This window comes from Drosophila santomea, chromosome 2L (assembly GCF_016746245.2).
Source record: "Drosophila santomea strain STO CAGO 1482 chromosome 2L, Prin_Dsan_1.1, whole genome shotgun sequence".
Classification (NCBI taxonomy): domain Eukaryota; kingdom Metazoa; phylum Arthropoda; class Insecta; order Diptera; family Drosophilidae; genus Drosophila; species Drosophila santomea.
In genome coordinates this window covers 21,092,532-21,104,819 of record NC_053016.2, presented here as the reverse complement: position 1 = coordinate 21,104,819, position 12,288 = coordinate 21,092,532, and the positions used below count along the sequence as shown (strand labels likewise).

The 12,288-nt window shown below is 39.4% G+C and overlaps 2 protein-coding genes across 2 annotated transcripts; one reads left to right on the top strand and one right to left on the bottom strand.

Annotated features, from left to right (window-relative positions):
* The first annotated feature begins 2,241 nt into the window (after window positions 1-2,241).
* Window positions 2,242-3,268, top strand: LOC120453548. Its single transcript, XM_039638304.1, has one exon. It carries the CDS (start codon window positions 2,343-2,345, stop codon window positions 3,057-3,059), a length of 717 nt encoding a protein of 238 aa, XP_039494238.1. The 5' UTR covers window positions 2,242-2,342; the 3' UTR covers window positions 3,060-3,268.
* A 4,361-nt stretch (window positions 3,269-7,629) lies between these two features.
* Window positions 7,630-9,124, bottom strand: LOC120454864 (odorant receptor 42b). The gene is made up of 3 exons (XM_039640420.1): window positions 8,358-9,124; window positions 7,941-8,298; window positions 7,630-7,876 (listed from the first exon to the last, which is right to left on the bottom strand). The coding sequence occupies exons 1-3, from the start codon at window positions 9,122-9,124 to the stop codon at window positions 7,802-7,804; spliced, it is 1,200 nt and encodes a 399-aa protein (XP_039496354.1). The 3' UTR covers window positions 7,630-7,801.
* Between the last annotated feature and the right edge of the window lie 3,164 nt (window positions 9,125-12,288).

The window sequence follows — 12,288 nt, the reverse complement described above, 5'->3', positions numbered from 1 at the left end:
CTCAAAATTTGTTAGATCATACTGCAACGCGTGTATTGGAGCTGCAAAAGGATGTTGTGAATAACATAGAAGGAAAGGGGGTATTTGACGGTAGCACTGGTCATGCAGAACATAAACAAGCGGTTGCAGATAAAGACTTGGCAGATAACAGCTTGTTTGTAACATCATACGTACCCCTTCGACTTATTACTTCAATCAATTCCATCTGTATTTGGAAGAATCCAAGACCATCGTCGATCCGGTACTGGTACAGGCCAATCCGATTTCAATTTAAGAAGGAAACGTCTGAACTATGTATTGCTGAAGATGAATATTTTTAAAATAAAATTGAACAGCTTAGACACACAATATTTCCCATAGGAAATCAAAAAACTGAAATTTATTGTGACCAGAACTCGCTGCGCAAGAAGTGAATATATACATCAGTCGCCGCCAAGGCAACGGGATCCTCCGCACAGTGATTTAAAATATTAACGACCGAATATGTGTACAACAATCGTTGTTAAGGCACCGGGATCGTTTTATTTATCAATTTACATGAACGCAAATTTATTTAAAAAAATAAAAATAAAAATAATAAAACCTGGACAATTATTATTTATAACAATAAAAAAATAAAATAATAAATAAACAAGAGAGAACGCTATAGTCGAGTTCCCCGACTATCTGATACCCGTTACTCAGCTAGTAGAAGTGCAAAGGAGGTCTTCTACACTGACAGTTTTTGGCGGTTTGTGGGCGCTAGAGTGGGCGTGGCAAAAAGTTTTTTGGCAAATCGATTAAAATTTACAAGACTAATACAAAAATGAAAAAATATCAAAAGAACACACTTGGAAATTTGAAAAATAAAAAGAGAACTGGCCGAAAAGTTGTATTGAACCCTAGAGACTGCAGACACATTATAGGAGTTGTAATAAGTAATCCCAACATAAGTCTCGTTAAAATTGCCGCAGCTTCGAAAAATTTAATTGAAAAACATATTAGCGATAGTACATTGCGTCGCAGAATAAAGGAACTTGACATCAACACCTATGTTGTTCGTGCAGTAGTTGATATTACCCCAAGTAGTATAAAGGAGTATAAAGAGAAGCCTCTAGAGTTCTGGTTTGATGTTTTATGGACTGATGAATTTGCGTTTTAGTTTCAGGGATCCTTTAGCCAGCAATTTATGCATCCCAAAACAACTAAAAGGTAATGCCGTCCAGACAATCAATCGGTTTGGTGGTGGCACGGTGATGTTCTGGGGCTGTTTAAGCTAGTATGGATTTGGAGACCACACGATTTATTAACAAATTTGTACTTACCCTGCAAAAAAGGGAACACACACACCATGCCCATTTCTTCTAATGCAGCGTTTCCGACCGTTTAAAAAATTATATATCCTTGATCAGGATCATAGCCGAGTCGATCTGTCCATTTCCGTCCGTCCGTCTGTCTGTCCATATAGTTCTCAGGAACTATACAAGCTAGAAAGTTGAGATTAAGCATGCAGACTCCAGAGACATAGACGCTGCGGAATTTTGTCGATTTATTTTGACTCGCCCACTCCAACGCCCACACTTTTAAAAAATATTCTGATATTTTTTCATTTTTTTATTAGTTTTGTAAAATTTTCTTGATTTGCCAAAAAACGTTTTTTGCCCACCCACTCCAACGCCCACACTATTAACAAATGTTTTCTTTTTTTTTTAATTTCTTGTAAGTCTTGTAAATCTCTATCGATTAGCTAAAAAACTTTTTGCCACGCCTACTCTAGATCCCTCAAAATGCCCAAAAATTGATACGCCCAATCTTTTGGAAAATGTTTAATATTTTTCTGATTTTTGTCTCAAAATTTTACCAATTCTAGAAAATGTTGAAATTTCTCGTTTGCCCTTTACCTTGCTGATAAACGGCTGTCCGATTGTCGGTGATTTGGACTATAGCATTCTCCTGATTTTTAAATATATACGTAAGGGCAAACAACATTTTTATATTGTATGGACAGTCAGCATACGGTTGATTCATGTCGAAGCGCAAATATATTTACTCGCACCCACGTCTCCATTCTCGATATGGCCCCATCCGCAACAGGTGCACAATTTCGTTTTCGAGAGGTAAACATAGCCATAGCAACTAGTGACATTAGTGGCCGAAGAGGGGGAAGGCCAAAGAGCTAATTGGAAATTAAATGTTTATATTACGCACTTAGGCGGGTCACACTGGCTTTAATCAGAAGCGGCGACAGGTGGAAAACGTCAAAGCGACAGAAGGCAGAAGTCTCGTTACTTCAAAGTAAAACAACAGGAATTCGTGTAGCTCACCTGGCTCGGCTTTCATCAACTGGAGCCTAACCCGGCGAGATGGCTAATCCGTTTCGCTGGTGTCGCATGTCACACGACTGCGTCTTGCAGATTAATGTGGTTCTGGTGGTGGTCGGACTGATCTTTCTGCTTGACGTGCTCAGCCACCTCTATCTAAAGGTGGTCATGTTTCCGGGCCTACGTCTATACCCGGTCGCCTTGCGCCCCTGGCTTTTTTGGGTACGCGCTCTGACCATGGTTGCCTACATATTGAACGCGGTTCTTGGGATTTTCATGGCCCGACATCCTTCCGTCTTAAAGTTCGCGGGTTATATGCTTATAGGCTGCGTGGTGTTGCTGTACACAATTAGCATTGGAGTGACTCGCTTCATGTATCGCGGAAGATTCGAGTTCTTCGTCGAGATGCTGGTACTGCAGATGTGGGTAAGAAACAGTCTTGGCAAGGTCGAAGTGGAGTTTGAGTGCTGCGGAAAGACCAGCGTAGTTGACTACCAGACAGCCTCGAGCAACCGTACCTGGCCCATTGGCTGCTGCTGCGGGGAGCAGAACTGCACCGGATGCACCTCAAAGCTTAGCAAGTACCTGTGGACCATCGAGATGGATGTGGCGAGGGATAATATTATCGTATCCGTGGTCTTGTTCGTGGCCATGATCGTCATGGTTTTACACTTTAAGGATGTGCAATCCCTGGACGACACTGGTGATTTGGAGGAGTCTTCAGAACTGGGCGTAGACGACTCGGACGCTAAAGAATAAGACCCATTCCTATATAGTCGTGACGGTCTTATTTGACTAATTGATATGTTCTTCTTTCTAATGAATTAATTCTTAAAACATCTCTGCCCTGAGATTTGTAAGTCTGGCTTTGGGCTCATTTGGTCATCCTAAACGCCTCATAAACTTTTATAATATATATATACATACACTTATACAAATATATTAACTTTCTTTCGATTTGAGCATAATTTTTTAAAAGTGATTTGCTTCTTGGCATTTAAAAAATGTTTTGGACGAAATTGCTAAACCAAATACCATTTAGATTTTTACGAAATCTTTAATCATCTAGGAACCAAACAGACACTACCGCTATAGTGCTTACATTTTAATTGTAACTTAAACTTGTATAAATCCACCGGCAACATACTTTTTACCTTTGTTAAGTAAATAGATCTGAGAGATGCTCGTGTAATCTGAAGTGCCAGTTATCCAACCCGCAAACATAGCACTCTATCCCATTTTATAAACAAATTTTAAATTTCAATCAAGGAGGCTTTTCCTTTGTCTTTGCTTTTGTCATTTGCCTTTGCCAGCGCTTAGCTACCCGCTAAGATAAATAATCGAACTCTCAGAAACACAGCATCCGCTTGGAGACCAAACCATGGTCAACTTATTGCGCTTCAATCAAACTGCATCGGTCAGCATAATTGAATTTCACAAGGCAGAGAAATCATTTCGCCATCAAGCTTTTATTTTAAACAATTAAAAGTTCAAGAAGTTTCGAAAGAAAAGATGGCCGAGGTTGATTGGATCAGGAATTAAAATCCAGAAGTCAGTCTGTTTCGAGATCGGATCTTAGTAGTGTCTTGTAATATTGTAAAAGGTTAAAAAAGTGTATCACCAATAAATGTACAAAAAAATTTTAAAATAAACTATTTTTTTTAAATAATTTTTTGAAACAATTTTAATTGGCGTCCAACGTGGGGCGATGTAATTCAAAAGTTCTAAAAATATTATAAATATTAACGATAATAAGTTAAATATAAAACGGAACAAGCGCCGCCAACAACCCATATTTTTAGAGGAAAAATCAAAATATCCTCATTAATCCAACGACATCTAATAACTGTGACAGTGATCGTGGAAAAACTTAATTGGAAATTAATTAATGTAATTATCCAATTAAGAAGTTAAAAAAGGTGGACTGAATACTTAGTACAAGTTTCAAGAACACGATACTAAACAGAACTCAACAACAAACACAAGTAAAAACCAACTAAAAACGAAAACCAGAATATTAAACAAAATATAATAATAAAAAATCAACACCAAGAACGAAGGAAGGAAGAGTAGAGAGCCATCCGCTGTCAAAGCTGAATACAACAATTTATTGAAGGAAGACCCCAACAGAAAATATTCAGGATAACTAAACTAAAAGAAGACTACAACGGAAAGTATCGTAAGCAGAATAAAATAATATTAAGTATAAAAAAATTGTAATAAAACAAGATCAAGATACAGAAAATATTATAAAGTCTTAAAAAAATTAAAATCTAGCTTAACCATTATTAAAAGAAAACAATCTGGAAAATTTAATAAAAAGTTTTGAAGATTTGAATCTAACAATGGCAACCGGAGGTTTAGCACCAATTCTTTCTGCGGGCGGGATATCCAACGACAGCAATCTGACTATGGAATTAATTAACCGATTAATAAGTGTACAATTGAGTGAAGTAACCAGAAAAATTGAAGGGATAGAAGGGCAGATAACCGCTAGCATAAATGTAGCAGAAGATTATAAAATCCAAACAATCGACCCAACTGTAAAATGTGAAACTACTCTAGAGGTAGGTAAATCTTTACAAAAGTTCAGAGGAGAAATAACCCAATATGTAAGCTGGAGAGAAGCGGCTGAAACCGCCATGAATCTTTATAAAATTCGAAGCGAACAATATTTTATCGCTTTAACAATTCTATGTAATAAAATCATGGGAGCAGCACATGATGCTCAAACTAACCATGGTACAGTTTTAAACTTCCAAGCAATTCTCTCCAGATTGGATTTTATTTATAGCGATAAAAGACCAATTCATATTATTGAATCAGAAAACATAAAAAGAGACACTAACACAAGATCACAATGGGAAATCGCATACGACTTATATAGAAGTTATCGAGCTAATTTTATCACAGCTAATATCATCTAGATCCAAAAGGGGAATTAATGAATTAGGAACCGCGTGGAAGTTGTTAGCTGGAACTTCGGATCATGATGACTTCGTCATAATTCAAAATTCAATTAAGGACTTAATAGAAAATAATAACAAACAATTTATTATCAATTCCAAATTGTTTAAAGAAATAGAATCTCTTTCTGATGATTTTGAACATGTATTTATTGACCAAGATTTACCATTAAGAAAACATCGCCTAAAACTTTTAACATTTGACCTGCAAAATTTAATCGATAAAGCATTTCCAAAAGCGATGGAAAACTATTAATAAGCAATCAAGTCGCAAAATACGACAATACATATTATGAAATGTCTACATTTAAGACCGAACTTTTTAACAATTACTGTACCATAAATAAAGAAAAAACCTGTTTTACCAAATTATTAAATGGAGAAAAATCCACTTGCAATAAAATAAGGGGAAAAATAAGGAAATAGATATCATCCAAGACGGTGCCATTTTTATAAATGGTTACAATATTGTTAACAACTCCCACATAACGGGAAATTTGTAATAACATTTAACGGTACAACCACAATAAACAACATTTCATATACCAATTTAGAAAGTAAAATTCTTGAATACATAACTACAAACCATTTTACAGATTATCAAATATCCGATTACATACTGTCTTATAACTCGGAACTCTCTCTAGATAATGTAAACATTTTAAGTTCCTTCATTAAAATAAGTAATACCAAGATATCACTTTCTTTTATATTTTTAATTTTAATAATTTTTTATCTGACACTACACTAATAATAAAATTCAGATATTTTATATTTGTAACCAAACGAAAACGGCCAAAACTAGAAAAACCAAATAATGAGGAAGTATTTTTAACAGAATTAAATGAGCGTTTAAACGAAATTCGTAATGAAGCGGGACGCGTAATTTTAGAAGGGGGAGAGTTATCCAACCCGCAAACATAGCACTCTATCCCATTTTATAAACAAATTTTAAATTTCAATCTAGGAGGCTTTTCCTTTGTCTTTGCTTTTGTCATTAGCTACCCGCTAAGATACATAATTGAACTCTCAGAAACACAGCATCCGATTGGAGACCAAACCATGGTCAACTTATTGCGCTTCAATCAAACTGCATCAGTCAGCATAATTGAATTTCACAACGCAGAGAAATAATTTCGCCATCAAGCTTTTATTTTAAACCTAATTGAAAGTTCAAGAAGTTTCAAAAGAAAAGCTTCTGGCCGAGGTTGATTGGATCGGGAATTAGAATCGAGAAGTCAGTCTGTTTCGAGATCGGATCGAGAACGATCTAAGATAAAAACCAATAGTAGTGTCTTGTAATATTGTATAAGTTTGAAAAGTTTATCACCAATAAATTTACTAAAATATTAAAATAAAATATTTTTTTAAATAATTTTTTAATAAAAATTTTAATTTGCATGAAGTAATTTTAACATTTACTGGAATATCGGTAGAAATTGCAAAAAAAAATAATAAAATGATAAATAAAACAAGAGAGAACGCTATAGTCGAGTTCCCCGACTATCTGATACCCGTTACTCAGCTAGTGGAAGGGAGAAGGAGAGTCTTAAACACAATTTTTGGCGGTTTGTAGGCGTTATAGTGGGCGTGGCCGAAAGTTTTTTGGCAAATCGATAGAAATTTACAAGACCAATATAAAAATTAAAAAATTTCAAAACATTTTTCAAAAGTGTGGGCGTAGCAGCTTTGGGCGGTTTGAGGGCGTTAGAGTGGGCGTGGCAACATGAATCGACCAACTTGCGCTGCATCTATGTCTCTGGAGTCTGTATGCTTAATCTCAACTTTCTAGCATTTGTAGTTCCTGAGATCTCAGCGGAACAGACGGATAAACGGACAGACGGACATGGCCAGATCGACTCGGCTATTGATCCTGATCAAAAATATATATACTTTATATGGTCGGAAACGCTTCCTTCTGCCTGTTACATACTTTTCAACGAATCTAGTATACCTATTTACTCTACGAGTAACGGGTATAAAAATGGTTCGTGTTAGTTTTGGGCGGCTTGTGGGCGTTGGAGTGGCAAAAGTTGGAACCAAACTTGAGCTGCGACTGTGTCTCTGGAAGCTGTATTCTACTTTCAACATACTAGCTGAGATCTGGATTCTATCCTGAGATCGAGGCGTTCATACGGACCTTGCCAGCTCGGTTAGGCTATTGCTCCTGATCAAGAATATACTTATTTAATAAGGTCGGAAACGTTTCCTTCTGCCTGTTTCATACTTTTCAACGAGTATAGTATGCCTTTTTACTCTACGAGTAACGGGTATAATAAAATCAAACAGTTTCTCAAAAGTGTGTCCGTGGCAGCTTTAAACGAGTTGCGACATTGGGAACTTGCACAGCGTTGGTATCACAATTAACCATTCCCTAATACAACTCTTTATTTAGAGAAAGCTAAAGAATCTCTCTTTCCACAGTGTCAATAAATGTAAGCATATGTTTTGGAAATATATTGTTTGTGGGGGTCACGATTTGGGGAATAACGGTGGTGCGAAGAGGATTCAAAAAAGGATACGAAATGTATCATTTTAGTCCGTCTTAAATTTGTCAGCTATATTCATTTGCTTGGTAATGGTTATCACGGAGAAAGCAAACTTTGCCACCTAAAGAAGGGGTAGAAAATGAAAGAGAATTCAAAGGGCATGTATTACTTTGGCAACCACTTACACTTATGTTGCTACTCATGGATATCTGAAAGATGCCGCCGGCAATGAAAACGATAGGCTGCTGCACGTTTTGAAGAAAATACAGTAATGTTGTCTTGTAGCGACGACTGGCATCCACCCAGTTGGACTGGAAAATGGCATGGGTCAGGGACTCGCAGTCCTCCATGATAAGGTTGCATGTGTAGCAGAAGGGGAACGTCTGCAGTAAAATGGTTATGACAAACATGAAGGATGCGATGCCCGTCCAGATGTCTGAGAAGAAAAATACATTGATCAGCGTCAATCCCAGAACCAGGCCGATCAGCAGAAACTGTGTGAAGATGGTCCCTGAGATTACTGGTTTAATGATAGCGCAGTATCTACGGGAAAAACATAGGTAAGTTGCCCTAGCTGTGGCTATACCATAAGCTCTTCCTACCTTAGAATTAGCTTGTGGTCCATTACGCATTTGACCAGCTCTTCATAGCTTTCGGCCTCGCTCAGGTTCCCGTCGGAACGGAGGCGTCGAATGCGCTCCCTTAGCATGTCCAAGTGAGCGCGAAGGATGAGGGTGTAAATCAACGGATACGTATCCGACAGTTGATCCTGTAGCACGGCGCCTGACATCACCATGTACTCCAAAGTGGAGGCCACCCAGAGCTTGAGTGTGCCGTCATGCCAATCAATAAAGGGATTGTACAGCTGCCAGGGCGGACGCCCACTTAAAACCGAGCTCAGGTAGGTGGAACCGGCATAGCCGCAGTAGACAAATGTAAAGATGAGAAAGGCATGGTTGCTGCGAGCCACCACTCGGTGGATCTTTTCGCGCTCCTCCATGGCGGTGCAGCGCAGGTCTAGCTGGTCCAATATGTTCTTGGCCTTTATCAGGCGCCAGAGCATGGAGTATGTGATTGCCACTTTTACCGAGGAGCCGTAGGCATTAATGCACACCTGAAGTGAAGTGAGAAATTCTCCCGGGGAGAAGGCCTTGATCTGCGTCATGTAGCTACCAAGGAAGCCAAGCGGCAGATACGTTGTACACCACACAAACGTCATGAGCGTCCAGGTGAGGTACACATACCGGAGCACCCCCTGCTTAGGGGGAAGCCATCCAATGAACTTCATGGCACGGTAGAGGTAGATGCAGCCATCACGGGACCGTTTCTGCTCCGTGAGTGGAGCGGGACGTATCAGCTTAAAGACCATCTCGGCGTCAGTGTGCGCAGTACTCTGGTGCCAGGCTTATATAGGCCGGTGTCTTCCCAACTTGTGACATTTTTATAGATGAAGTTTTCAATGAGTTCGAAAAGTTTTCATTAAGTTTATGGCCCTTGCTGTTGTTAAATTATTAACTTGAGAAATTCTCTACTGTTGTTTAATTAACCAGTGAAAGCACTTGACTAGAACAAACATTTATACAGTGTGTTACACGAATTCCGATTTGACGAAATTGAATTTGAAACTGCATCGGTTGGGCTGTATTCGTTTTCACATGCTGGATTTCCAGCATGCATAAATTATGGAAAAGTTAGCGAAAATAGCAGACGGGTCCTTAATGGCAATTAATACGTTCCCCATACGTAGTGTGAGCTGCTTCAACTTCGCCGTGGGGCAGTGTTTTCTTGCAAATGCAGCGCGGCAGGAGAAAAACAGCAGCTCCAGTTTGGCACGAGGGTTTCCAAGAAACTTTTTAAGGCCGTTCTGCGCGTGGGAGGAGTGTAAAGTGGCCGCTAATCGCCGCCTAACTACATTTATTAAATTTTCTTCTGTTTGTCCGTAAGCGTGAGGGCGAGTGTGTGCTGAAAGCTTAGCATAATCATCCTTAAAGAGTAAGCTCGCCCAGATACACAGATGTTATGTTATGTAGCGTCTGTGTGACATCCCCTTGCAGCTTTAATGAAAAATATGTTCGCCGAGTGTTATTAATATTGCTCAGGATGTCTGGCAGTTGACACATGTTTTGTTGTCGCTGTCGCTTTTGTTGAATGTACCTTCAGTGTCTGCCTCAACTTCAGTTTCAGCATCAGCTTCGGTCATAGCTACAGCTACCAACTTCCCTTATCCTGCCACGTGTAAGCTGACATTTTTTCATTACTGCACATTTCAATAGCAGGGACACCCGTAGCCGCATCAGCCGGCTATGGAGAGCTCTGCCGAGCAGCTGTTGCTACTTCCCGTATCGTGTGTGAGCACTGTGTCCAAGGAACACCGACAAGAAGGCCATGGATAACCTTTTGTTTGCTCCTGCCAAGCTCGCACACTTGAATACGTTTGCTCTCCGGGTCCGTCACTGTAATTTGTGCTTTGGCCCGGCTATTTGGCAAGCTTCCATCTCCTCAGTCCTGTCAAGGTGAACCTGCACATCCCACGCCCGGCAACACCGGCTTATGTGTTGACACATCACAGCATTTGAATAGGTTTTAGCCTGTTTAACTAAAATTTATGTTACTTTTGGCCAAATCAGTTATCCCTTTAATTGCAGCGCTTTGCACTTTCCCAAAGTCGACACAGGAGCAGGTACCGCCGATGCAAGTGCTCGGGTTTGAAGTGGTCGACTAATTGAAGGCGGCGTGTGTCTTTTGGATCGTTTTGTAGCATGCTTTACAGGAGCTCGCTTGATATCCACGCCATCATTTATTATCGCTTGACGTATTTATTTTAATTAACGGAAATTAATGCCATGCTGCGCAGCTGTGCGAATATGTTTGCAGTAGCTTACACACATTTTCGGAGCGAGCTATCGAAGTGAGCTACCACGCCCACTTTACCCACACACACGCAGCCACATGAATGCACACGACACAGCTTTTTGAGAAGGATGTCACCCTCCTCCATGCCAAACTCGCAAAACACACAGCCTGCAGAGCACCGAGTACGAAAACTAAGTGTCAATCTGTTTTTGATTTGTTGAAAATTAGTGGAGCCTTTGCAGAGACCTCAAAATTATTAAACATCCCGGAGGGGTCTAGTGAGAAATCTTGACAGCCGAAATTGCCACGATTCAAACAAACAATAATTGATTTAATGTTTCTTGAATAATCTTTTGTTAAATTATTTATCGTTATTGCTAAACCTTCTTTTAAACTATTTAGTCAGGCTGCTAAAATAGATATTGATTCTACGCATGCAAATGTACGTTAGCTGTCTATAGATCACTTAAGATGTAATTCATCAGCTGGTCTAACAAAATATAGCTACTGCCATTTTACTCTGCACTTTCAAGCCATAAAAACGCAGTTCGATTAGTAACTTCTTCTCTTGCCAATCCCACAGGCAACAAGAGCAGCACAGAGCCTTGCGCACACATAAACGAACATGTAAAATACATGACGATGGGTGCATACCAGGGTCGTAAATGCCATTACTAATGTGTAAACATTGCGTCAGAGTGAATGGCCAAAATTGTTAACTTACAAGGTCGTGAAAATATATAAAAAATGGGAAACATTCGCGTACAAAAAACAATGGCTGCATCCAACACAGACAGGCACACGAGCAAACGTACACAGCAGGGCAAATAAACAAGCTAGACATTCTGTTGCAGCAATATACAAACTTTTAATTAATTTCTGTCTGTATGACCCGTGAGTATACGCCACATACATCTAACTGACTGCTATGATAGTGCTACGAGGGGGTGGCAGTGTTTTGTTTACCCACGTGATTGTGCGAATGTACGTAGGGTTCCGGCGAACCCGCACACAAATAAGAGCATTTAGCGTCACTTTGGTGGCAAAAATGGCTTGACCCAAATGTAATCAGGTAATTTGTTTCATACAGTAAATATTTACACGGCTGCCACGCATATTTGAACTTAATAATTATTCGCGCGGTGATTGTGCCCACACACATACAGTAGGCAAACAAGGACGGAACCGAACACAAAGCTCTGCAGTGGAATGGATTGATTTCCCTGGAAAACCGTCTGGCTCCATACTCCTTAAATATTGCATGCTCAGTTAGCCTAGACATTAACTTGGCCGAGACATGAGTCCCGCTTGGTCTTCCTGACAGACAAGTTCGACTGCCTGACATGGCAAGTAAAAGTAGTTCAAAAGAGCAACAAACGAAATTGATTTAATAACCCAACATTACGGGGCTTAGTGCATACATGCTGTCCCACGTTCCTATATTTGTATGTGTGTGGGGGTGTAACACCAACTTCCAAACGATTTCATTGATAAACGGCTTCTATGGTTCTGCCGGTTGTGTCAATGAGCTGCAGTTGTTCGGCTTGAATAATTGAAAATTAAGGAAATCAAATTAATTTCTGAAGTCTTATGCCAATCAACCAATGGCCTTATGAGTCATCTTCATATAAGTATCCATCAGAGCTAAAGTGAATAATGCTAATAAAAGTGGCTAAGTTT

What these genes read in the sequence shown, in the direction of transcription:
- LOC120454864 (XM_039640420.1), bottom strand. Translation starts at nt 9,124, where the DNA reads ATGGTCTTTAAGCTGATACGTCCCGCTCCACTCACGGAGCAGAAACGG. An exon ending in GACCACAAGCTAATTCTAAG is followed by an intron (nt 8,299 to 8,357) that starts GTAGGAAGAGCT and finishes TTTTTCCCGTAG; the next exon opens with ATACTGCGCTATCATTAAAC. An exon ending in CCATGAGTAGCAACATAAGT is followed by an intron (nt 7,877 to 7,940) that starts GTAAGTGGTTGC and finishes CCCCTTCTTTAG; the next exon opens with GTGGCAAAGTTTGCTTTCTC.
- LOC120453548 (XM_039638304.1), top strand. Translation starts at nt 2,343, where the DNA reads ATGGCTAATCCGTTTCGCTGGTGTCGCATGTCACACGACTGCGTCTTG.